At 40.7% G+C, this 27,501-nt stretch overlaps 1 protein-coding gene across 3 annotated transcripts in view; it reads right to left on the bottom strand.

The window, feature by feature from the left end:
• The window catches only part of NSMCE2 (NSE2 (MMS21) homolog, SMC5-SMC6 complex SUMO ligase), a 212,930-nt gene that overhangs the window by 133,203 nt on the left and 52,226 nt on the right, over nucleotides 1-27,501 (bottom strand). For 2 of the 3 annotated variants that reach the window (XM_036264122.1, XM_036264123.1), the window contains exon 4: nucleotides 5,957-6,110. In XM_036264122.1, coding sequence (XP_036120015.1) covers nucleotides 5,957-6,110 — 154 coding nt within the window. Of the gene's footprint in view, nucleotides 1-5,906; nucleotides 6,111-27,501 lie in introns of those variants that run through there. The other variant, XM_036264124.1, reaches the window with a different exon arrangement.

The raw sequence follows: 27,501 nt of genomic DNA, 5'->3' as shown, positions 1-27,501 counted from the left end.
ATAATTAATGGTCATCCAGAAAGTAAATGATGATGGCTTCACCAGCGTCAAGGAATAAGATGAAGACCAGCTGAGGGCCACAGAGACTGCCTGTAGAAGAGCCAGCAAACTACATTTTTCAGAAATTTGGTTAAATGTTCTAAGCAGTCACATTTGAAGTGAGCCATAGTCAATTCCTGAGCATGATGCTACTATGTTATTAAAAACTGCATATTACTATATACATTATACATTTGCACTAACATATCACTGTAAAGGGTTATGCACACAGAATCATGTATGTTGACTTTTCTGAGCAATTTAAAAGATTTAATGTATGTTGATCTTTGCTGCTTTTAGATCCCAACCCTATAAGTGTCAATTTTCTTCCTCTTCTTTACTGAAGATATATTATCGAAGGGAAAAGGAGTTTTAGCATTAGACTGACTTAACTAGGTTCTGACGTTCTTTTTCTAGTTAATAATTCTGTTCTGTAAATATCACCTGAGTTCTGATTATGTGAGAAACAAAAGGAATATAGGGATGAATAAGAACTTATGTCTGCCTTCAAGGGTCTTGGGCTTTGGTTAATTGCCAGCCAGCAATACAGTGTTTGGACAGACAGCAATGCCTATGGAAAAAGATACTTAGAGGTGGGAGGATATATCAGGATTAAGTCAGGTTGGTCAACACTTCGCCCGGTTTAAAAGCACTCTACATATTTCCAGGCACAGCCAAACATTTTCCCTCTTGGCACCGCCTTTGCTTCCTCCTCATTTCTTTCCCTCCAGGTTTCAAAACTCACACACACCTTCCCAATCAGCAAAGGTTCGAATCTTCTCTATAATCGTTCCCACTGTCCATCAGCATCTGGGTGAGGGGCTCCCATACTGGCTCCTCACCACAAAACCTCCATCTGCTTTTCCACAGAACCCACTAGGCTTCCACTCTACACTCCCAAATGACACAGAATGCACATCATGGCCTTACTTCGAAGTATTTTGAAAGCAAAACCATCTCTTTCTCTGAAGAAATTATAATCAACTGTTAACTGGCCAAATTAATGCTAATGTCCCTCATTATGTGCACAAAAAGGCGCTGAATTATGAGGAGATTGTTTTATTTGCACAGTGTTTTAAAAATCTAGTGAACCAACCAGCTACATTTCTGGGTTTTCCAAAAGAACCTGAAGATCTGGCCACACTGGGTCTGTACTCACTCATACCAACAACACATTGTCACCCCCAGTGGCAGGCGTCTCTTTTAGCCAGGACACAAGATCTCAAGTCTATGAAGTTCTTCTGAAAATGCTTGTGACCACCAAGGACCTGGGCTATAGATACTATGTGTCTAGGCCTTATGCTTAAGTTCAAGGAATACAGCAGCAAGCAAAACATAAAAGTCCCTGCCCTCATGGAGCTACACTGTGGTTTTGAACAGATGCAGAAGGAAAAGGAAAGCAACCCACTAGGAACAGCCAAGTGAAAGTATTTCACGTTCCCAAGGAACTCCCTATTTAATTGGATCCTTGAGGGAAGTGAATGGCCACACCCCACTTTATCAGTTTTCAGATCTAGACTGAGCATGCTTAAAGGGAAAGCTGCACAGTTAATTTGTGAATCCATATAATCATAAGACTATAGTGTAAATTCCTATACATATTCACATATCAGATACAAACACCATTGTCACGGAAATTGATTTCTAGGTTTCACTCATGGATTTAAATATCTCTGTATCTTATTTTCTGTACATCTCACATATGACCTAAACATGTACACTGTTAAATCTGTGAACATCTTCAAATTAGCAAATTAAAAACACACACATGCTCTCTTTTACTCCTAACATTTAAAAGTAGTAACAAATTAAATTTTATATAAGGTTCTTTTAATACTAAATATCTCAAATTCACAGTGACCATAAAGTGAAGCCCTCATATTTGGAGGTTTCTAAGTATCAATTTTTGTCTAATGCCCCAATTTCTGATGCCTGCTAATTATATAATAGGAAAATGCCAGAAAGACTGCTGGATAAGTTGAGAAAATGTCTATGCAGAGGTGTCTGCGCATTCTAACTAAGTTCCCTGGTGTTAAAATCGCAGGAAGTCATCAGCTGTAATAGTGGAGACAGTGCAAGGAAAAGGCAAGGAAGAGAGAACATTACCTGAATGTATTTTTTAGATAAATTAAAATAATTTCATCCAAAAAAGACTGGTTATGCCTGCTTAAACCAAATCATACTGTTTATTTCACAACTCAGGTTAGTAAGAACATAATTATCATTTAGGAAAACAGAATTATTTTCTGTGAAATTGTTCCCTAACTCAATTATCATCACCACCATCATCACAGTCATCTTGCCTAGAAGTGTATAAATTATCTTCAGTCAATCTTGATCTGTATAACTCAAAGAATTAGAACTAAGAAAAATGGGTGACATTGGTAGGAAGACCAGGCTACATATTAAGTGACTCAAACCAAGGTCTTCTGGCTGCTAAGCTCATATTCTTTCCACTATGCTGTTCTAGCTTTCTCAATAGTAACGTAAATCTAAAGTAGGCCTTAAGAGTTTGCAAAGATCCACTATCTCATTAGATCTTGGTAATAACCCTGAGAAGTAAATTGGGAAGATAAAACATCTCTAATATACAGGACATTTGGTACCCAGGGATAAAATGACTTGTCCAAAGAAGCTGAAACTAATGCCTGGTAATATCCATAAGACATAAGTAACTACTAAAAAACACTGTGTGCTACTTCAGGATGTTACCTTTCGAGTAGTCGTATCTTCAAATGAGTATAGTGTATCTGCTATGTTTACATCACAGGGATGGTAAATACTAGATATCTGTACTGCCTCCTTCCCCTCCTTCCCACCTTAGTCCTTTGCACATTCTTTCCTGCTGGGCCTGAACCCAGCCTCAGAATCTTTCTGGAACTTATAGCTCCAGGCAGCCCCTATCAACTGACTGGCAATATGAGGCACCTAGATAAAACCTGCATTCCTCTCCTGACTCTCTTCGTTTAGGTCCCACATTGTGTTACATTTGTTTCTGACATCCTTTCTTTGCTTTTGTTATTAATGGTTCTCACATTATTTTGTGTGTGTATATATTGTCTTCTCCAACTGCTGGGACTCTGCCTTTCATTTATCCAGAGCATCAACTGCAATGATTCATATAGAGTAGGCATTCAAAGTGTTCTGAACGTACCTAAGGCAAATGTATGGTATTAATGAAAAAATCTCAAGTTAAAAACAAGCATCTGAAACAAAAAAAAACTGTCCTTTTTTTTTCTGATTATGGTTTAGACCAGAGGCAGTAAGTAAACTTTTTCTGATAGGAGCCAGATGGTAACATTATGAGCTTTGGGGATCCGATGGTTTCTGACGCCCCACTCAGCTCTGCCTCTGTAAAGCACCCAGACGATATGTAAATAAATGTGTCTATATTCCAATAATACTTCACTTATGGATACTAACATCTGAATTTTATATCATTTTCACATAGCGCACACACACAAAAATGATTCTTCTCTTGATTCCCCCCGCGACAATTAAAAATTATAAAAGCCCTTCTTAGCTTGCAGGCCACAGAAAAACAGGAGGCAGGCTGGGTTTGGCCCACGGGCTGCAGTTCACTGGCCCCTGGCCTAGCACAGAGGTTTTCAGAGTGAGAATTTCTGGTGTCCTGCAGGATCCTGTCAACAAGTCCAACTACCTGTGTGTGAGGCCAGATTTTCTTCATAGTATGTATTACAAGAGACTGAATACAGAGGCAAATATAAGAATCCAGCTACCTTCTATTAAGACAGAAATTACGGAGATTTTCAAAAATATAAAACAATTTCACTCTTCTCACTAATTCTTTATGCTTAGAAAAAATATTATATTTCAGATATTCATAATGCTATTTATGTGAACATGTAATGGGTTTATTATTGATATTTTAAAATGAATTACTTTTTAAATTCCTCAGTTTTGATTTCTAATATAATAAATGTCACTAGCTATAACCCATGTAAACCAAAGCTCTCTGGGGCCCTCAGTAATTTTAGGAATGTAAAGGGATCTTGAGACCAGACAGATGGAGAACTAACTGCTGACTACAGGTGGTTGACTCATTCCTGCCAGCACAGTGCACCACGGTGGCCTGCTGGGCACTTCCCGAGGTCCACCCCCCAGGCAGACCACCTGACTCCAGTCTCCATCTTGACTTCTCCCCACCTCAGAGCTTCCTGGCATTTCTTTGATTAGATCCTGATTTGGTAAAACTTAATCCCATGCAATTTATGTTCTTGTGTAAAGAAGCTGGTGAAGACATGGTGATTATCTTCATGAAAGAGCCCTTCAGAAATGTGCAGCCCATAAAAACGCTTCAGCCTTTACTTTGCAAACTATTTTAGGAGAAATAAAAGGGAAAGGTTTAACTTCTAACCAAATACTGTGTACTGATGGCCTGGAGAAGCCTGCCCCCAACCCAATTTTAGAGAGAATTTATCAATAATTATGATTTCCAATATTTATCATTTTGTTGAATCATATATTAACTAGAAAGTGTTTCCCATGGGTATATGACTCTACCTGCATTATAAAATACCTAAAAAATCAGGAGTTATGATCAGATACTAAATCTGCCATAATTTGGGATTTTGGCTCCAACTAATAAAATAAAACACATCTGGCTATTTTGAACATCAAAACTGAAAGTCACTAGCATCTTTAAGATCAGAAAGCTACTAGCAAATTATTGCCTGTTTGGGGGATTACTACCCATTTGGGGCAATAGTGCAAATTATATTAGAAAGATATGGGTAGTGACAATGTTCAATGAAGAACAGAAAACAGACTTAAACTGTGGGAGAAATGCTTACTGTTTAAATCTACAGTAAAAGCAAAAGTCTCACCATGATTGCAAAACATTCCAAATTGTGAAACTTAATCTGTAAAATAGACAAAAGCAAAGTAGCTTCCTCAGTTATTTTTTGAGATATCAGCATCAATTTAAAGAAAATGCCCATATTTAAAAGAAAGCCTATTTCAAAATATAACTCCCTATACTTAGTGCAAATAAAGTCATAAATAAATTTGTATGTCATGTCACACAACATTCCTCTTTTTCCACGTATATGCAAATGAAGGTGATGTGAGACTTAAGTTAAAAAAAAGTGACTTGCTTCACTATTTAATTCTTCAAGCAATAAGAGAGCCTCAATTTGAAAAGAAAAAACGACAACTGATGCTAAGGTAAAAACAATCAAATTACATAAAATTGTTATATGAATTACACGGAAAAAAAAAAGAAAACAAGGATATATATACCTCACTGTATAGAAAAGATGCATTTTTTCTGGCAAATACTGCCTACAAAATTTTTTATATAATAAATCATTTTTCCCATTCTCATAAAACTTATGTTAAGTAAAAAACCTGAGCCTTAATAATGTTTATTAAGAAGGCAACAAATTTCAAAATCAGATGGAATTTATACTACTACAAAGATAGAAGGGATCAAGAGAATTTGGTCTGTATTTGAGAAGAAAAAAATAATCTGAGTAAACACTGTTTCTACTATTCCAAAACAACAAAACTAGAATCAAAATATAGTTATTTTAAAGCTTGGCACAGCAGTTTAAAACCCGAAAAATACCCTTGTTATTTCAATAACATAATTTTCAGATTTTTATTTTTTCCCCAATTCCCCTTCCCAGCAGGGGGACAACACAGTGTAAATTTCTGTAGCTAGTGGGGAATTTTCTTACTACTTTGTGGAAACTGTTGGCTTTCAGAAACGGACAGGCTGATTTGAACCAAAAGTAAGACAAAACACAAAATTGCAACAACAATAAAAAGCCATTTAGAAAGAGGATCAAGCCAAGCAGATAAGCAAACTTCATAAAATCAGCTTTCTGGGACTGTTCATCAAGTCAGTTCCCTAATTTCAAAAAGCAAAGCAAAGCAAAGCATGCTGACTTACATTGCTTCTTTAGTTCTTTCAGCTGTTGTTTGAACTGGACAAATTTTTCATTATTTTGAAAGTCTGCATCAGAATTCTTATTCTGTAGAGCCAAAAATTTCTTCTCCACTAATAATTTTAGATCTGGTATATTTTCTGGACGTTCTTCTTTTACCTGGCAAAGACAATAAAATTATCATAGTTAAATGTTAGAAAGAACACAGTTTTGTAACATTATTTTTATCTCATTTCATTCAAATAAAAATATAATAAGATGAAAAAAAGAATCCTTCCAATTGAGAACCAAAGTGGCTGGGACTCGTTACAGAACAGATTGCTGGGAAACAATGAAGGGAATCATTCATTCCATCCACTCATCACTTTCTTCTTTTTTTATTAAATTTGTTGGGGTGACATTAGTTAATGTTAATTAGTTAATAAGATTATATATGCTTCAAGTGTACAATTCTATAATATGTCATCTGTATATTGCATTTTGTCCTCATCACCCAAAGTTCAGTCTCCTTCCATCACAATATATGTGACCCCCTTTACCCTTTTCAACTGCCTGCACCCCCATCCCCTAGGGTAACCATATTACTGTTATCTGTATCAATGAGTTTTGGAGTTTTTTTTTGTTGTTCATTTGTTTTACATCCCACATGAGTGAAATCATATGGTTCTGGTCCTTTTCTGTCTGACTTATTTTGCTTAGCATGATACTCTCAAGACCATCCATGTTGTTGCAAATGGCAGTATTTCATCTTTTCTTATGGCTGAGTAGTATTCCATTGTGCCCTGCTCACTTCCCATCTCCTGACCACTACTGGAGAAAAAAGGCACACCAGCCCAACTCCTGTGTCGTCCACTTCACCAGCACCTGAGTATCACCACTTCTTCCTTTAACCCAGGTCCGCTCAGTCCCCTCCCCGCCCTCCCCTTGGTGCGGTTATCCCACTCTCCACTCTCACCACTCCTCATCTCTGGCCCTTTGCCTCAGCAGGTGAGAATGGCTCTGACTTTACAAAAGAAGTTGAGACTTTAACCTTGAACTTCACCATCTGCGGCCACAACAAGGAATAAGTGCCCCCTATTCTGTTCAAAGCTCAACTTTAAATCTATGTTCTTGTTTTTTCCCCTAATATTTTATTATAAATTTCTCAAACGTGAAAACTTGAGGCCTGACTGGTGTGGCTCAGTGGACTGAGTGTCGTCCCATGCACTGACAAGATGCCAGTTCGATTCTCCACAGGGCACGTGCCCAGGTTGTGGGCTCGATCCCCAGTAGGGGGCGTGCAGGAGGCAGCAGATCTACATTTCTCTCTCATCTATGTTTCTCTCTCCTTCCTCTCTCGAAAATCAATAAAAAACATTTTTTTTAAAACACACATGTGAAAACTTAAAAGAATTGTATTTTACCATTCATCTACTTCCCAGATGCCACAATTAATGTTTTGTTATGACTGCTTTACCACATGTCTATTCACCTATGTGTCCTCTGTCTATCCTCAAGCTTGTTCTTAAGTCCATTCTGAATTCCATCTTTTTCATCTCCTTTAGAACAAACTTTCCCTCTCTGTAAGTGCTTTCCCCCAAAACCTTTAAATTGGCTCTTTACACTCATGGTTTTTTGTTTATTTATTTAATATATTTTTAAACAAACAAATCCTTTATTCCCTGCCCACTCCCTTATCTTCTCTTTATGTTCAGCTCCTTGAAAAAAAATCATCTGTACTCACTGTTTCTACTTCCTCATCCTCACACTTGACCCACTACCATCAAGCTGCTGGCCCGACCTCTCTGCAGGGCCTCTTCTGCAGGCCTTCATCACGGGTCCCTGCTGGCCCACCTCTCTGCAGGGCCTCTTCTGCAGGCCTTCATCACGGGTCCCTGCTGGCCCACCTCTCTGCAGGCCTTCATCACGGGTCCCTGCTGGCCCGACCTCTCTGCAGGGCCTCTTCTGCAGGCCTTCATCACGGGTCCCTGCTGGCCCACCTCTCTGCAGGGCCTCTTCTGCAGGCCTTCATCACGGGTCCCTGCTGGTCCCACCCCTCTGCAGGGCCTCTTCTGCAGGCCTTCATCACGGGTCCCTGCTGGCCCACCTCTCTGCAGCGCCTCTTCTGCAGGCCTTCATCACGGGTCCCTGCTGGCCTACCTCTCTGCAGCGCCTCTTCTGCAGGCCTTCATAATGGGTCCCTGCTGGCCCACCTCTCTGCAGCGCCTCTTCTGCAGGCCTTCATCACGGGTCCCTGCTGGCCCACCTCTCTGCAGGGCCTCTTCTGCAGGCCTTCATAATGGGTCCCTTGAATCACTGGCCTTTCCTGGTGCTCCCACCACCAAGCAAAATTCACCAAGTTCTCCCATGTGCCCTGACATGCCCTAGACCGATGTCTTCCACAGCCCCAATAATATTCAATTGCACTTATTTTTATATGTTTCTTTTCCCTAATAAAGTGTGAACTCTTTGAAAGATGTCTGATTTATCACTGTGTTGCCAGCACCAGGCACATAGTAGGTAGTACTCAATACATATATACTCAATATATTTCAAAGGGATTAATCTGATTTGCTCCAAATATACTTACCCACTAAAACCCACAACTTATCAACTGTTAATAATTATTAGTAGGGTAGAAAACACAATGTCTGAGCTGGAAGACAACTCAGAGATCATCTAATCTTGATATCTACCTTCTTCAATTTCATAAACAAAACAAAAAAAAATGATATAGAAAGAAGTTAAATGACTTATCTACTATCATCCAGTTAGTTAGATGCAATACTAAGACTCTAAGATAGGTATAAAACAATTCCTGGTATTGGTTCCAGTCATTGGGATGGATACATTTATGATCTTCCTGAATCTGAGTATCAGTGCATGTGAAGTCAGGTTATCTGCAATTAATCTGCTTAGATTACCTTTTGTCATGAAGAAAAAAATTATATAATCTTCTTTTGATTAATTCCTATGCATTTTAATTAGCTAAATCAAAAATAGAAATTAAGCATAAAACCAAAATGCCTAATTTATATTTACAGCACAGAGTGAAGGAACTGATTGTGTTCTCATTGTACTGATGGACAACCAGTGCTGGACCCACCGTCAGAGACAGCTGTGAAAAATATGGAGACCACGTAATGCAAAGTCTCATACGTAACTAAAAATTGTAAATAAGTCCTGTGAGGCTAAAGAACCAACAAAGCTCAATTTGGAAAAGAGAAAGTAGAAAGGCAATTCAATAGTGCCTTATGTCTCAAGATTCGACTATTATACACGGTGACTAGCTATCCTCTACCCCGACACTAGACAGAACAAGATGAAACAAGTTCAAGATTGTAGCATGAAGAATTCACAGGAGATACAGAAAACAAATTATGATTTCTCAGAAAGGAATTACAATATCTTCTCCCGGATTTATAAAATAAAATCCACTCACATCCATCTGAGATGTTAATGGTAATATAACAGACATACAGATGAACCTTCTCCAAGTCTTTAATGAGTTAAATTATTATTGAATCTGGGGAAATCAGAAAAAATCTAATCTGAGTAGATGGTCAGTAAATGCAAATGTCTTTTTCCAACATAGTCTCTAACCCATTCAACATACTGCATTTTCCTAGTTCAACTACAACCACTGATGAAGACTTGGATAGAAGAGGGTGAGGGAGAGATGGAGAGAAAGGCATTTTGAGGTTGACAACATGGCAACCTGAAATATGACTAGGAAAGCCTGAATAAACCAAATTTAGTGACTCAGAGTACATTTTCCCCACAGCCAGAACCTCAAGAGAACTTCTGTAAAGCACTAAATTCACGGCAGCAAATACCTTCTCTGGAAATCGGATGCTGAATTGGCACAGCTACCCATTGCAGAGAACTTACTGTATTGCAGCTTTAAAACGAGAGCCTGAAAAATATCAAATTCATTATCTGTTTAAATCAATGTAGTAAATGGCGATTAACTTTATTTTTAATGGTTTCTTCCTTTGTTTGTATCAAGAGAAATAGATAAGTAACCCCAAAAGGGCAATGAAAAAGCTATTCACTGGAAGCTGATCATAAGTGTTATCTAGTCTGAAAAGGGGAAGAATAGCCCTCTTTTCCTAGAACAAATGTATAATATCTCAAAGAATTCTGAGGTAGAAGATTTATTAGATCCCAGTCCATCCTTTTCCTAAGCCTAAAGCCCCTAGATGCAGGATGGAACACCTCAGGGAATTAAATGCAGTGGGTGTATTAGTTGGCTAAGGCTGTTAGTGAGCCGCAGACTGGGTAGCTTCAGCAATAGAAATTATTGTCTCACAGATTTGGAGGCTAAATGTCTGAGACCAAGGTGACAGAAGGGTTAGATGGCAGTCTTCTTGTGTCATCATGTCGTCTTCCTTCTGTGTGCATCTGTGTTCAAATTACTCCTTCTCATAAGGACATGAGCCATATTGGAATAGGGCTCATTCGAATGACTTTATTTAACCTTAATTAACTTTATATTTATTTATTTTAATCCTCACCCGAGGATATTTTTTCATTTATCTTAGAGTGAGAGGGAGGGAAGGCAGGAGAGAGAGAGAAACATTGATGTGAGAGAGACACATTGACTGGTTGTCTCCCACACAACCCCCACCAGGGCCTGGGACAAACTGCAACCGAGGTACATGCCCTTGACCAGAATTGAACCCACAACTCTTTGGTCCATGGGCTGACACTCTAACCGCTTGGCCAAACCAATCAGGGCTTAATTAACTTTTTAAAAAAACTATCTGAGCTCTGGCCAGTTTTGCTCAGCGGTTAGAGCGTTGGCCTGTGGACCGGACAGTCCCAGGTTTGGTTGCCACTAAGGGCACATACCTTGGTTGCAGTTTGTCCCCGGCCTGGTTGGGGTTGTGCAGATGACAACCACTCAATGTGTCTCTCTCATGGCGATGTTTCTCTTTCTCTCTTCCTCCCTCTCTCCCTCCCACTCTGTCTGAAGACAAATGCAAAAATGTTCTCGGGTGAGGGGAAATAAATAAATAAATAAATAAATAAATAAATAATAACGTAAAATAAAAATCCTATCTGAGATACTGGGGATTAGAACATCAACATAAGAATTTTGGAGGAACACAATTCAGCATATACACTGGGTTAATACATTTTTAAAACAGAATTCTTAAAGCAGGTTATAGATGATTAATCTTTATATCGTTATAATTTAAAAATGATAGAATCTACTGCGAAGTAAACTTAGCAGATATCATACTTACATAATGGGAATTTCATACTGCCCTTGGGAGACAAAAAATCAATTTAAAAAATGTTTTTATTGATTTTTAGAGAGAGACGAAAGGGGAGGGAAATAGAAACATGGATGTGAGAACCATCTCTCAGCTGCCTCCTGCACACCCCCTATTGGGTACCGAGCCCACAACCTGGCCATGTGCCCTGACCAGGAATCGAACCAGGAACTCAGTCCATGGGATGACGCTCAATCTACTGAAGCCATACCAGCCAGGCAAAAAGTTGAGTTTTTATATATCACCCACTTACCCACCCAGTGTTCAGTGAGCTCCCTCTATGTGCTAAGCACCGCAGCTAAACAGGAGAGCCGACAAGAAAAGTGGATCAGGAGCAGATGGTGACAAGCTCTGAGAGCCAGGCTATGCAAGTAAGTCCTGATCTGATAAGCAGCAGAAAAGACACTAAAAGATGTTAAGGAATAAAATAATAATACCATGAGTACTTTAAAAAAAAGATTACTATGGTTAATGTATGCAAGATGCCCTACAGACAGGGAGAGTGAAGATAACGCTGTGTGTTAACTAATGGCAGAAGGGCTGGCGCTTTGGTCCAACTGTAATTGCTACTTTGAAGCAGGATGGCTGAGTCTTTCGGTGAGAGGAAGATGGGGACTGATGATGACTCTAAGCTACTTAGTATGTACTATAGCCAACGACCTAAATAACATTTTCTTGGAAGGAAAGGGCAATCCTGAATGTCTGTTTAACATCTAAGTGGAGAAATCTAGTAGGCAGCTGGAAAGACCTTTAAAATGAGAACATGGGAAGAAAAAGAAGAGAGAGGTGAGAGGAACTCTAAAACAAGCAAAGAAGAAAGCCAGGACTAAGAAATGCCACAGAAGAAGAGAAAAGGGAACATTTTCCTTAAGAGTGATGCTTGTCCTTTGGAAAAAATGATACAAGCGAACTCAAGTAAGATAAGGTCTAAAAGAGACCACTGGATTTAAATACTAGGCACTCAGTCCAGTGCACCGAAACTACTGATCTGTCTCAGCCTACTAGCCTGTGAAGCTGCTCTCAGGTAAGGCTTATTCCACTGGTGTCCAGTCAGTCCATAGTAGGTGCTCAAATGATGCTGATGAACAAGTGAATTACAGGGAGGCCAAATTATGCTGCACCAAGATAAGGGAAGAGATTAAGGGAGCTCTGTGTGAACAATGAATACATTTTGATGGCAAAGGAAGGAGAGAGATACAGGAAGTAGGTTATGGGCAAGAGAGAGCCAAAGAGACTTGTTTATTTGCATAGAGGGTAATAGTAGCTTGAAGTGAAGTTGACATGAGGGAGGAGAAAGAACATGGACCTTGGGCTCAGACAGATCTTGGTCCACCCTATGCATGGATCTTCTAGACCTTGGATTCCTCACCTCTTCATCAGGCATCAAGGATGCCCACTTCAATGCTGTGAAGACTCAATTAAATCACATTTGTGTTTAACTTTGGCACATAGAAATGTTAAGAAAATTGTATTCTTTTCCTTCCAACTTTAAGCACAGAGCCTTTAACATGTTTGTGGACTGAGAAGAAGGAGCCAACAGGGAAACAAATCCAAAACACTAAGAGAAAGCAAGTAACAGATTTCAGTTAAGAAAATCATTCACATTCTAGGGCAAAAACTAGAGAAGGAAGAGGCGCCCTGCTGGGAAAGCACAACAGTCTTCACCAGGTGTCACGGGTGCCTCCAGGGCTGGGCAAGCAAGGATCTGAGGACACCTCCAAAGCGCAGGGCAACAGGAAGTGGGGAGGACTGTGTTGCGTAGACAGTGTACAAACCAGGTGAGAGGACACTGCCACACTGCGCTGGGTTTAAATACTAGGCAGAGACAGCAAGCCCTATTTTTAAAGAAAGGTTAGAAATCTAGATTGTTGTCAGACACTTTCTGGTTTTTAGAACAATATATAGTTCAAACACTAGCCTACAGGCCATGAATGTGAAACCTCTGTTTAATGCAAACATGTTTTGTGTATAAAATAAAAGTACTCTTGTGATCCACAATATTTGAGGGTGTCTAGTGCAATTCCCAGACTTCTTTCTACTTTAGGGATGACATGTGGTCCTTTCAAGCCAGACAGAGAATAGTGGGAAAAGATGGGTGTGTGAGAGAGAGAGAAGAGGGAAGGATTCCATTTTGACATCCTATTTCAAAGTATTTATGATAAAAAAAAAAACTTAGGCTCTAGACCTGAGAGTAAAAATAAGACTCTGCTACTAACTGAATGACCCCAGAAAAGTTACTAAATGCATCTAACCTTAGTGTCCTCACCTGTGAATATAATGACAGTATTCACCCCCAGTGCTGCTGCGAGGAAGAGGTAAAAGGGAGCACAAAGGCACTGAGCTGGCTGTCACAGAGAAGAAGCATTCGTGAGCAGCTGTTATTGTTATCATTTTATGTACCTCCAGGGTGCTTGGATACACAGGTCTGCAGCTCAGCAGACTGACATGGAAACACCCACGTGGAAGAAATCAGTTTGGATTTTAATGGAAACCGTGGAAATAAATGGGATTACCAAGGGGACTAAATACACAGAAACTAAAAAAGAACCAAGAATGGAACTCTGGAGAATACCATATTTATGAAGCAGTTAAAGAGTTTAAAAAAAAAAAAAGTACAAAAGTGAAAAAGACAACCAAAATAAAGTATCCAAAAGCCTAGGGGGAAATATGAAGATGGGACAAATGTTGTAGAGAAGTTAACCTAAATAATACTCAGTGACTGGGTCACTGGGGACTTTAACAAGAGCTGAGGTATGTACAAAGTGCTGACTCCAAAATATCCAGGTCTGTTCTTTTTTAATCCTCACCGGAGGACATGCTTAGAGAGAAGAAGGAAGAGGAAAAGAGAGAGAGAGGGAGGGAGGGGGGGCCAGACAGCCAGAGAGAGAGAAACAAAGTGAGAGAGAAATATAGATCAGTTGCTTCTATACATGTCCCAACCAGGAATTGAACTGGAAACCCAGTTATGTGCCCTAACCACAAAACGAATCAGCAACCTTTCGGAGCACGGGACGATGCTCAATCAACTGAACCACCCTGGTTGGGCTCCATGTTTTTGTTTAATGAACTGTTTCAGAAAGATGGAAGAGTGATTAGAAAAAACACACAGAACCCCCAAAGTTCCATGAATTCTACAACTGCTCAGTTTCAGCTCAAAATCACTTGTAAATGCTTAGCTACATTGAACTGGAACCCAACACCCCTGTGACTGCAATATTTTTTTTATGTCAGCAAGGGGAATAAAATCAGTAAGCTGATTGTCAACAACAAAAGGCAGAACTCAGTCCTTACCCACAGTGAAACTACACATTATTTTCAACATGCTTTAATCTAAAATTTTAAATATGTATGATGATAATATACCTTATTTCTTTAGATTGTACACATATGCAATTACTCAAAGTGTGTCATTTTATTGCCACAGGGCAAAGTCAAGGTCTCCTCTAATTATCATTACTGCCTTACAGCCACCATCTCGCTGGCAGAGGAGATCACAGGAGCCAAAGACATTACGGGGCTGAGTCATTCACACACTCTTGAATCATGTGAGAATCTAGCATAAAATCAATCATTCTTGTAACTGAACCAAGACTCAGATGAATTTACTCTCTCCATCAAAGCCACTGTTAGATGTTTGACTCCCAAAATAACATATACCTAATGATTTATATTTTGGAAATTGCACAGCCTTTAGAAGTTTATTATGGGTACATAATAGTAATAAGCAATTTGCTTTGTGTTCCGCTCAGTACACTAAGTATTCCAAGTTCTAAGTCACAGTCAGCTTGATCTAAGGCTATGGGACCACCTTTCATGCTGAAAACCCAGAAAAAAATGGCCTCAGTTGGTCTTAGGACACTCATTCAACAAATATTTACTGAGTCCCAGTTGGGTACCAGGCATTATGCTAAGCACTGAGACATTTAATGGAAGCTGGCCCAGACTTATGACACACCACCAACCCAACTGGTCATGCACTGGGTATATTTATATAGGCCAACACCATCTCCACCTTTATATAGCAAAAAAACTTGGTGAAGTTTTTATTGAAAGGCATGTCCAGGCTAAAAATCATTATGTATTCAGTGGCTATAATCTAACTGCATGTACATATGGAGACACATTACATTTTCTACAGAGCTTACTACACTGCCTTTGCCCTGTTTAAAAAATAAATAAAAATCACACACACTAATGATGACCAGCATGAATGATACCCTTCATCTCATGCCAGTTTCTGTTGTCCATTGCACAACAACCTGCACTGAGCTCTTTGGACCCAATTCTTTGTAGCTGAGTGAGTTTCCCAGTGCCATTATTTAGCTTGACTTCTGATGAAATACTTACGAGAGAATACTTCCTTGTTGAGCATTATGACACAGCCAATGGACTTCATAGTTTGCCAAGGTGTTGTAATACACCGTTAGTGAGCAGTGACCAACAGACATGGAAATATCTTTCCTCCTTCAAGCCTTTCAGAAAAATGTTGAAAATGAAAAAACGTAACCATGTGTGAGAGTGCTACTGGTCCAGTTCTAATGGACCAATCCTGTAGAACAGGCTGGTGTCTAACAGATGGCAGCTGAATGAGGCAACCTGCCATCAGTGTACATCTGTTACTAAACATTTATGCCACTGAAAATTACTCTAATAAGTTTCTCATGGCACCATCCCCATTCTAAGATCATGACAAACAGGAATCACAGATTTACACAGAATATAGCATTAGGATTCACATACTAGGGGCTGGGAAGGTGGGGTAGTAGGGACAATAAACTGTTGATTTTTGCATCGATTTTTTCTTTATTTTGTTTTGGTAGAATTTATGGACATGTGCATCATTTATTTATTCATCCATTCAATAAATATTTACCAAATGCCTACCACATGCAGGCACTGTGCTAGGCATTGGAGATGCAATGTAAACAGACCAACCTGGCCCCTGTTGTTCTCATGGGGTTTCGGATCTGGTGGAGGAAATAAATATTATTTAAATAGTCAAACAAATATACTACCACCAACTGTGGTTAAGTGCTGGGAAGGAAACATATCAGATACTTGGAGAGCATGTCACAACGTAAATACTGAGGACATCTTTTCATAAGCAATCTTTTTAAGCACTGTTCAATTTAAACACAGGTCATGCCGTGGGGAGGGTGGGACGAGGCTGATTATTGTTGTTATTAGCAAACACGGCACACTTGTATAGTACCTTTCATCTGAGTGGTTCAAAGCCTGACATACACAAGAATCATTATCCCAATTTTACAGATGTGAGGAATGGGCAGCTCACAGCAGTTAGCGTCTTGCCCAAGGTCATACTGAGTCAGTGACAGATGGTTTTAACAAATTCAAACCCCCTTTCAACTTAATTTTGCTTTGCATGTGCTTCCAAATAACAACTCAGAATGAACTCTCATACCCCATCTTAATTTTATGAAAACATATTTGATTTCAGGCATATATTCTCAAACTTTAGTGGCCACTTGTTAGTTCTTAGATGAAAGACACTTCTTCTGAATTTGAAACTGCCTTTCCTGTCCACAATGTTTCTGCCACCCACAGAATTACTAAATGCCTTACTTATCATTATGGAATCTCACTCAAGATTTTGCAATGAAAAATGTAAAGCAATGGGTTGATGCTAGTGGGATTTACTGGTTGTACCCAGTACCCCATTATCCAGAAAGATGATCTTCCAGAATGCTAACTTATCTACTGAAGGTTCAGTTCCAGCGCTACCTGGGAGACACCTGAGGTTAGAGTGATATCCCATAGGATCCTTGTAACCAGTGAATAATACATGACATTGTTTCTCCCACAGCCAGAACACATGGGCTGAGGAACCAAGGGACAAAAGTAGAATTAGCTACACATCTCCTCCCCCTTATCATACCTAATGACCAACCTGTATTTCCCCCCATGGTTGCAACTCTAGTTCTGCTGGTTTAACAGTCTCAGCACCCAAGAGAAGAATGATTTCACTAAGGGACTCAACAATGCCTCCACTGATTTGGAAGCTTAACCTGCAACCTAGCAATTTGAGCTCCTCATGACACTCAACAGACAGACAAAAAGTGAGGTTACAGAACTGGTTGGGACAATGAATTTTCATTATCAAGGGTAAACAGGATTGCTGCTACAGAGTGAGAAAAGGGAGATGTGTGTCTTGAACCAGGAATACCTCCTGGTTTTTGCCACGTCTACTGGTAAAAGATAATGGAAGTCAGAAACAACTCTATACAGACAGGGCCAGCAGGAAAACAGATACCTCAGGAACAAAAGCATAGGTGTTACAGTCAGATAAAAACCTACATCAGTTCAGAGTTAGCTGAGAGCATAGAGAACATGAAATGGGTAATGGAGAAAGGTAGTTAAAAATACCAACTATGGCCCTGGCCAGTTTGGCTCAGCGGTTAGAGCGTCCAAAGAGACCCAGGTTCGGTTCCCCCTAAGGGCATGTACCTCGGTTGTGGTTTGTCCCCGGCCCCGGTTGGGTCGTGCGGGTGGCAGCCACTCGATGTGTCCCTTTCACGTGAATGTTTCTCTCTCTCTTCCTCTCTCTCCCTCCCACTCTATCTGAACAACAACAACAACAACAACAACAACAAAATATCAACTATGTGTTCAGGACCAACAGCAAAAACTAAGCCTGAAGCAGCCACTCTTATTTCTTCCTTGGTTTGACATAACCATGTATGTATTTATGTTTTTAACTAGTTTATCCATTTTCCTTTCTCCTAATATTTTATAAAAAGTGAGTTGGTGGCTCATTAGTTATAGAGTGCCATTATGAAACAGTAATGAAAGCGTTAAGCATGGCCCAAATATCTTAGACTTGGAAACAGTAACTGATAAGATGTTATATCTTTCTTCCTTTTGTGGAAAGAGAGAGCATAATTTTCACGTGTTAGTAGGAACCATTTTGCTATTGTCACTGTTTGCAAAGAAAAGTGGACGTCACAGAGCAGTCACGCTCACTCACTGGTCGAGAATCTCTGGAATACCTTTCCAATGCCTGGGGGTTCCCACCTTATGAGTGACAGCTCACTGGAATGGGAACCAGAAATTCGCTTTCGCAGCCTCCTTTGCAGCAAGAACACAGACGCGTCACCTTGGTCCTTTGCCTGTGGGGCTGCAGCACAGAAGGTGCCATACAGCCCCTGAGACCAGATTACCAAGGGATTTAACCTTTAAATCCCAATTCTTCCTTGTAATCGCTGTGTAATCTTGGGCAAATTACTTAACCTCTCAAATTTGATTTCTTCTTCTATAACTCTACCCAAATCATAGGGTTGTCGTGAATATTAAAGACATTAGAGCATTTAGAGAATTTAGAGCTTTGGAATCCAAATACAGTAGCTACTAGCCTCATGTGGTTATTTAAATCTAAATTAATTAAAATTAAATTAAATTAAAAAGAGTTCCTCGCCCTGGCCGGTTTGGTTCAGCGGTTAGAGCATCCGCCTGCAGTCCGGAGAGACCCGGGTTCGGTTCCCGCTAAGGGCATGTACCTCGGTTGCAGTTTGTCCCCGGCCCTGGTTGGTCGTGCGGGTGGCAGCCACTTGATGTGTCCCTTTCACAACGATGTTTCCCTCTCTCTCTCTCTTTCTCTCTCTCCCTCCCACTCTATCTGTGCAAAAAATGGAAAAATGTCCTCGGGTGAGGATTAAAAAAAAAAAAAAATAGCTCCTCAATCACACTGTCACATGTCAAGTGCTCAAATGCCACACGTAGCTAGTGGCTATCTTTCCACAGTGTAGATCCAGAACATTGCCTTTACTGTAAAAAGTTCTACTGGAAGGTATTGACCTACAGAATACTTTCTGGTACTCACTAAGCGCTCAGATGGTAATTGCTGCTATTATTATTACTAGTATTGTTTTCATCATCATTATTTTGCATTATATCCCCGGAACTTATCTTGTATCTAAAAGTTAGTACCTTTGACCACCTTCACCCAATTCCTCCCCACCCCACCCCCAACTTCTGGCAACCACATTATCATCATTACTATTACAATAGCAAGTTTAAGATTTAGCTGAATTTAGAAATCTGGTGGAGGAGACAGATAAGTAAAAAGCAACTGAATGGAGTCTGATGAGAATTAGCAGCAGTATCAATAGCAACAGCTGCTCTCAATGCACAGTTTAGTTTATTATGGGCAAGTGACTGAGCTAGGCACTTCCCATGGATTATTTTATTTAATCTCCCCCCAAAACAAACAAATGACATACAAAGTAAGAACTAATTCATCCTTATATTACAGATTAGGGAACCGAGGCTAAGAAGTGGTCTAATGGCAAGTAGTCAAAATGCTCATCAGTGTTGGAGTTGGGACTTGCATTGGCAGATCTGTTAAACTAGTAAGTCTGTATCTTAACTACTACTTAGAAGTCACCAAGATGTACTAAGTGCCCACAAGGGGCCACGCACTGCTCTAGGTGCTGGGAATACAGTAGTATATAAAGGAGACCAAGTCCCTGCTCTCATGGAGCTTACACTGTAGTTGAGGAGAACAATTAGAAAATATATAATTAGCCAGATGGCAACAAGTGCTGTGGACAGCAATAAAACCGGGTGGAGGTAGGTGAGCTCTTCTATGATGGACGGCCAGGGAAGGCTTCCACACAAAGGGGACGTTTGAAGAAAGTTACTGAGAGCAGGGGCGTGAAAGGACATGGGGTCTGAAGCAAAGAGGGAGTGAGGGTGGGTCAGACCATGGGGGCCACGTGTGGCCTTCAACCTCTACTCTAAGAGAAATGGCAAGGGTTAGAGCAGAGGAGTGAGAAGATTTGCTTTCCTTTCTTATTTAAAAAATTTTTTTTCTGCCCTGGCCAGTTTGGCTCAGCAGTTAGAGCATCGGCCCTTGGACCAGAGAGTCCCAGGTTCGATTCCTGCTAAGGGCACATACCTTGGTTGCAGTTTGTCCACGGCCCCAATAGGGGTAGTGCCGGTGGCAACCAATCGATGTGTCTCTCTCATATCGATGTTTCTCTCTCTCTCTTCTTCCCTCTCTCCCTCCTGCTCTATCTGAAGATAAATGCAAAAATGTCCTCAGGTGAGGATAAAAAATAATAATAAATAAATAACTTTTTTTCTTTATTGATTTTAGAGAGAGAGGAATGGAGAGGGAGAGGGAGGGAGACAGAAGAATCGATGAGAGAGAACATCGACTGGCTGCCTCCTGCATGCCCCCCCACCAGGGATCGGGCCCACAACCTGGGCATGTGCCCTGATGGGGAATCGAACCGGCAACCTCTTGGTGCATGGGTCAATGCTCAACCACTGAGCCACACCAGCCGGACCTGCTTTCCTTTTTTAAAGGATCACTGGCAGTTACGATAAGAATACACTTAGGGGAGAAAGGGCAAAAGCAAGAAACCAGTGAGAAGCAGGAAACCAGTTAATGGGCTACTCCAGTCACCTAGGCCAAAGGTGGTGATGGTCTGAATGAAGCTGACAGCAGAAGAAGCAGTTAGTCAGATTTTACGTCTGCTTTGCAGGTAGGAACAACAGGGTTTAATGATGGACTAACTGGATATGGACTGTAAAACAATTAAGGAACTTAGGACAACTCTGGCTTGGCCTGACCAAAAAACAGTACAGTCGCCATCTTCTGAGGTGGGAAAGTCTGGAGAGACAGCTGGATTTAGAGGGAAAACTCCAGGATTGCATTTGGGAGGGTTAAACGTCAAAGGCCTGTGGGGATGAAATAAGTGGGAAGGAGAAGAAGACAGCTGTGTATCTGAGACTGGGAAGAGAAGATATGGCTACAGCTACAGATGCCATGAAGAATAATTAAGTACATGGCATTCCAAGAGCACATGGAGTAATACACTTGGCAGACAGACTCGGTGATGCCAGGGAGGGCTACTGAAAAGCAGGCTGTTCTAAGTCTGTGAGGGTAAGAAGGAGGCAGCCGTGTGAAAGCGAAAGTGCTCTCCCCGCAGCAGGAACACCGTATGCTAAGGCCAGAAGCAAGAGAACATCCAAGAGCCAGCTCAGAGAGTGGGAACGAGGAGACTGCAGAGTAAAGCAGTCATTCCTTCCTGGAGGGAAAAGTGTGAAAAAGGCGGGCAAAATTATCAAATGTTCAATTTAGAAAGATCTCGTGGGCTACTAGGGAGTAAACACATTAGAAGAGAGCAAACCTGCACGCAGTCAACTTGCCATAGGAGACTTGATTGTGAAAATGGGGGTGGAGGAGGCAAACCGATTTGAGAATCAGCAAGATGTGGCGATGGAATGCGAGATGTGAGGAGCTAGGAGGAGTAAGGACGATAACCAAGTTCCTGATGTGGGAACTGGGTGGATGGGACTGCCACTTATACAGTGATAGGATCCCAGAAGAAAATCAGAGGAAAAACTTCTCTTTGGGACAGGTTGAATGTATATATTAAGTTTTATTTATTTTTGCTAATCCTAACCTAAGGATATTTGACCACTGATCTTTAGAGAGAGTGGAAGTAGGGAGAGGGAGGGACAGAGAGGCAGAGACCAAGAGACAGGGAGAGAAATATTGATGTGAAAGAGACACATCGTTTGGACGCCTCCCACACTTGCCCCAACTAGGGCCAGGAATCGAGCCTGAAACCCAGGTATGTGCCCTTGATTAGGAATCAAACCCGAGACCCTTCGGTGTGAGGGCCAATGCTCTAACCACTGAGCGACACCAGCCAGGGCTGGGACATGTTGGATTTAAAGAGCACACCTGGGTAGAGATGTCACACAAATGACTGAATTCATGTGTGTGATTCTCAGGTGAAAGATATGGAATGGAAGTAAGGACTTGGGACTCCAAGACAGTACGTATAAGCATAGATATCCCCTCTCAGGAAGAGAGTGCAGTGCGAGAAAAGAATCGAAGAACAGGTAGGAATACCAAGACTTAATGGATGGCAAGATGAGGTGGGGTCCACCAGGAGGCTACGGAGACATGGCCAGAAGCTAGGAGAAAAAACAGATGTGTGTTGTCATGAGTCAAGGGAACATAATTCAGAAAGAAGGGAGTTGTCAACAGCAGTGGAGTCAGGACACAATGAGTGAACATTGTCCTCTGGGTTTTCACCAGGTGTGTCAACTCGGCTTCCTCAGACGTGGCTTCCTCTTCCACACAAGAACATTCTGTTGTCTCCTGCAGCCGGCTGTTGTGAGGCTACGTGGACATGCGTATGAAGTACCTGGCATGTGTTAGACACAAGGCACAGAAATACTGCTCTATTTTTATTACTACGTATTTATGCATGCCAGACAGGCAGGTCCAGGTAACATGGGGAACAGCGGTTGACAGCATCAACCACATGGAACAGCAGAAGGAAACTGCAGTTTGAAAAAGGGCAACTGGGATCTTTTTCCTTTTCTCCCACCTCTCTCCCAATGTTTCCCTCCTCCCTCCTCAATGCAGTTTATAATGCACAAATTCCCAAGAGCCCGACAAAGGGACCTTTCAAGCATAGGCTAGTATTTACACCAAGAACTCCATGCAGCCTTTTACCGCAGTCAGCCCCAGTTTGTGACAGGGGTGTCACCCTCTTAAGAAGGGCAGCTTAAACTCATGAGCAGTCCACAAATAAATGTTCTGTAGAAATTAATCTATCAATTGGTGATTTCAAAAGTTCTTCCAACAGTTTTTCAAACGATAGGCCAACTAATGTTTATCAAATGAAATATTCTTACTGATTAAGGAGACCTTTGGACAATCAAATTGACTTTCAGGTTAGTTTCGACACTGGCAAAATGACAATCACACAGAAGTTTTCCAGAAGGCACATACTCTCCTACCAAGAATTAAGGTTCCGCCCTTTCTTGCTCTCACCTCCTCAAAGACATGGAACTGGAAAAACTGTTTCCAATCCTTGCTTTTCTAATGTAAGAAACACGTGTTTTACATAGAAAAATTCCACCGATTTAACTTGAACTATGCCCATCCTAACATAATTTCTTTCCTAACCTCTTTATTTTAGGGTTGGCACTACAATTCTTTCAATGCAACCTTTAATACAGAGAGCCTATATTATAATCCCTTCCCTACCTGCTTATTCTGTGTTACATCCATCAGCATCAAGGTTCCTAAAAAAGTCCTCACTTGTGAGGATCTCAATTTTCTTGTCCTCCTTGAGATAAACTTCTCTCCAAACAATTCGGCAGTGAGTGGTGATACGGAAACTTATCTGGGGGTAAAGTGAAGAGGCATCCTGCTTTAGAATCTAAACAACAAAGAAGTATTCCTTGCTCCAGGCCGTGTGTGAGTGTGTGGAAGAGGAGGCATGCACACACCCGGTGCTATCTAGCCTGAAGACAGCAGGCCTGGGGAGGAGACCGGCTGGGCTAAGTTCACGGCAGACCCTCTCAGAGCACGCGGGCCGCGGCCGCCAGGAAGCAGTGCGGCCGCTACAGGCAGCGGGGATGAGGGCTGTAGGTGCTTCTTTCCAATGCTCCATGCCTTCCCTAGGTCCTCCAGTCTCACCTTCCATGAACTAGAGGCTCCTAATAACCAAAAGAACACATTCACCATTTTTACTGTAACCAAACAGGAAACCTACATAATATGACTACAGAAACTGAAATAATATAAGCAAAACATTTACTCTGGGGATACTACATTTTCCCCTAAATCCATCAGCTTACCTAAGGGGTCTGGTGAATAGTAAGTCAAATCCCTTTGTTTAGACCACACCGCACCACACCAAGAACACAGAACGAAGGCACTCCAGGGATATGAGGGTAGGGCCTTCCTATTATCACATCTCACCCACACAATGAAGACTAAGAAATTACTAACACTCAGAAGTTTATGAATGCTCCCTATCCCTTTCCTGCTCTATTTGTTCTTGCCTAATAGCCTATCAAATTCTCTGATGTTGCCTTCTCTATAATTAATATGGCTTCCTCACATTTGAAATTACTTCCCACGACTAAAGCTATCAAATTGCCTTCTGCTTTCCAATTTGTTCCCTCTGGGAAAGAGTTCCTGACTAAATGAAAATGAATTCTCTCCACCACTAACCTAATCAAAATTCCAATGTACCAAGAAAAATTAAAACAGTAAACAAAACAAAAACCGGTTAGGTGCTTCATAGTTTATTGAGCATATTTTAGAATAATTTATGTAAGTTGATTCTTCTTGCCCAGAGAGATTAAATAACTACCTTGAACCAAACACCGAATAGGTGGCAGAACCACCAAGTCTGAAAGCACAGATAATACTATTTCATAAGGCACTGTCACACTCTATCATTGAGCCAGAGAGTGTGTCTTCACCGACATTTCCAGGCGTGGGAGCCACCCTGCAAACGCCAGATCTTCTAGCCATGACCTAGTTCCCTTGACTCCCCTATATGTTTTACTCTGAAGTGCTAATGAAGGCAGCAGCCAATGAAAAACATCACCTTAAATTGGGATGATATTGAAAAATTTCATAAACCAGCTTTCGGATGCTGTTCTCCGATTTAATCTCAAAATGCCTTGTGCGTGGAGATTGAGAGAGGCAATTCCTATCTCCTCAGACCCGCATGTGAAGCCTCAGGTCCCGTGAGGCCCCGAGCACTGCCTACCTCGTCTCACTCAGCCTTGCCACAGCCTCGTGCGGTACCGCCCTCTTCACAGACACGCAGTGGAAGATCTCAAGAGGACAGGTCACTGCCCAGTGTCTCAGTTAGGCTAGGCCTCCCGATTCCAACGGCAGTATTCTACCGCTCCAGTGAAATCGTCTTTACCTGTTCCCTACAATGCACATACTGAACATATCACTCCCCTCTTCCACGGAAAGACTTCATCCGTGGAAGACTTCTCACTGCTTCCAAAAGCCAGTCATGACCAAATCTGCAGGCTAACCTGGCAAGTTCCTCACTCAGAGTACTGCCTGGCACAGGGCGAGCACTGGAGAAGCGTTAGCTAGGCTTACTATTATGGCGGAAAGGACTAAATATTTTAACAAACACGAACACAAAGCATTCCATTAAAACTAGAAAAAAAATTCCTTTGTATTTGCACCACTGGCCACTTTGAAAACATACCATATGCAGAAAGTTCTAAAAGTGTCAGTGATACAGGTCCCTCTAAAGTTTTTCCTCTTTCTAATCTAACAGCCACACTTAACAATATTTGATTCCTCAAGCAGTTATTGAATACTAACAGAACCCCTCCCCCATACATGTTAAATCAGTGTGAGGAGTTGCTTTTCATTTAGACTAAACGCCCCAAACCTTCACCTTTGGGAAAATAATGGTAAGCTATGTAAAAAGATCAAAAGCATACTTTATAACTGAATTACCAGACAACAGTATTCTTACTCCCAACTGAAAATAAATTCAACAAACTACATCTGTTCTGAGGCATGGAGGTGTCATAGAGAGAGCCTGGAATTACATGTCAAAGACCCTCCTGGGGCTAGGTATGTCCCTGCACCTTCCCGGGGCTCAGAGGCCACCATGTATACCTTACCCAACTTGGAAGGTTACTGTGGTCATTAAAGAGATCAGGGATCCAAGAGGGTTCCTCCCCCCTCATCTGGAACAAAAGAAGTTGGTTTCAGACTCTTAGTTAAAGGGCCGGAGGGGACTGGAGTAGAAACTGACATTTCCAAGTCTGGTTTAATCAAATGATCAATGACCCTAAGCAAGTATCAGATCACTGGGGAAGCCAATAAAAGTGAATTCACTAATATCCAGATCGAGGCTAAGTCCTCTAGAACATTCTAAACACCACCTATGCTACAAATGGGCTTTATTACAGTCTTATCAAAATTGGATTATGATGAACTATTTATGATTACATCATTTTTAAAATTTATTTTTTAATTTAGCCTGGAAACCTAGTCACTGAGTGTTATTTCTATGGGAAACTATATTCTAGGAATATTCAGAAATCCAAACACTGGGAAGGTATCTTTCCTTTGTCCAGGTTCATGAGCTCACAGAGATGCCCGTCCGATCCTCTTTGGCAGATTCAGGAAGTTGCTTTCACTCTTCAGTCCTGTGGTCCTGTGGCCGTTCGGATATGAGACATCAGATGAGGACTGTCAGGGTATAATAACTATATAACCATCTTTCACCTTTTTTTTTTTTGGTCACATTCCCATTTATAATCTCATTTTATCTACAATTGCCCAGTGAAGTATGCAGAACAAATACTAATATTACTCATTTCAGAAATAAGGAAGCTGAAGTACAAAAGTTAAGTGACTTGTCCAAGGTCAAAGCCTGGCAGGACGAGGATCAGAAGCCAGGTCTTTATTTCCCAGCCCAACACTCTTATCGGTCAAACAACAAAAGCTTAGAAAAGGGGGAGAAGGAAGTAAATGTGATTATGATTTATTCAGACTTTTTTTTTAAAATAATTTTGTCTGGCTTTGTGAATTTTCATTAATTTCCTTCTTCATTGTTGCCTGATAAAGTTAGTCACTAAAACCTTCAGGTCGGAAAGTATAAATTGTTTTAAATTATTTCCTCATTGTTATATATAGATGTTCAACTTTAAAGTGTTTCATAAGAAAATGACTCAGGAACTAAGCAAGCCCGATCTACATTAGTCACTTGTTGAACAGTTACATGCGATTTATGCAAAACTCTTGGGAGGTGGGTGGGAGACAGAAATAAACATTTACCAAAAAGATGACTAAATTAAACACAAAAAGTGAATGTAAAACTTACACATTTTCCCTGCTAATTTATTAAGCTGTGGGATGATAGAACAAATGTGAGGAAATGACACAAGTCACTTATTGTCATATTTTCTGAGTTTAGGTGGAGCCAAAGAGTTTTTTGTAGTAAGAGACAGAAGTTAAAAGTTAACAGGACAGGACACTCAGACCTTGCCTTTATATAGCACTTTTACCTCTCAAGTGCTTTCACATACATTATCTCATTTTTTAAAGTTCACTTTGCAAACTTGCTTAAGGTCACACAGCCATTCAGTAGTCAGGTGTAAAAGAACGTCAATTAAATGAACATTGACACTGATTTACTGCTGTAATGGGATCATACACACTTCACATTATAAAGAAAGCACTTTAATTCCATAATCTGGTGGAACAACTCCATTACTATTATAGAAAAGGTGGTAGGACATATTCTAATTGCATTTATATTATTTAGAGGTGCTTTAAGTCATGTCTTAAGAACTTCTTCTAAAAAAAACTAAGTACATAATGTTTGTGTTGAGGCTTTTAAAAACATAAGTGTAACCTTGTGCATCAAAATGAATGTCTGACTTTGCCAAAGGAATGCTCTGAGCACGCCCAGGATTCATCCATTTAGACTTCCTATTTAGTATTTCATGTGGCATTT

Source organism: Molossus molossus, unplaced genomic scaffold (genome assembly GCF_014108415.1).
Source record: "Molossus molossus isolate mMolMol1 unplaced genomic scaffold, mMolMol1.p scaffold_m16_p_16, whole genome shotgun sequence".
Classification (NCBI taxonomy): domain Eukaryota; kingdom Metazoa; phylum Chordata; class Mammalia; order Chiroptera; family Molossidae; genus Molossus; species Molossus molossus.
The sequence above is the reverse complement of the archived record's forward strand: the minus strand, read 5'-3'. Positions and strand labels throughout refer to the sequence as shown.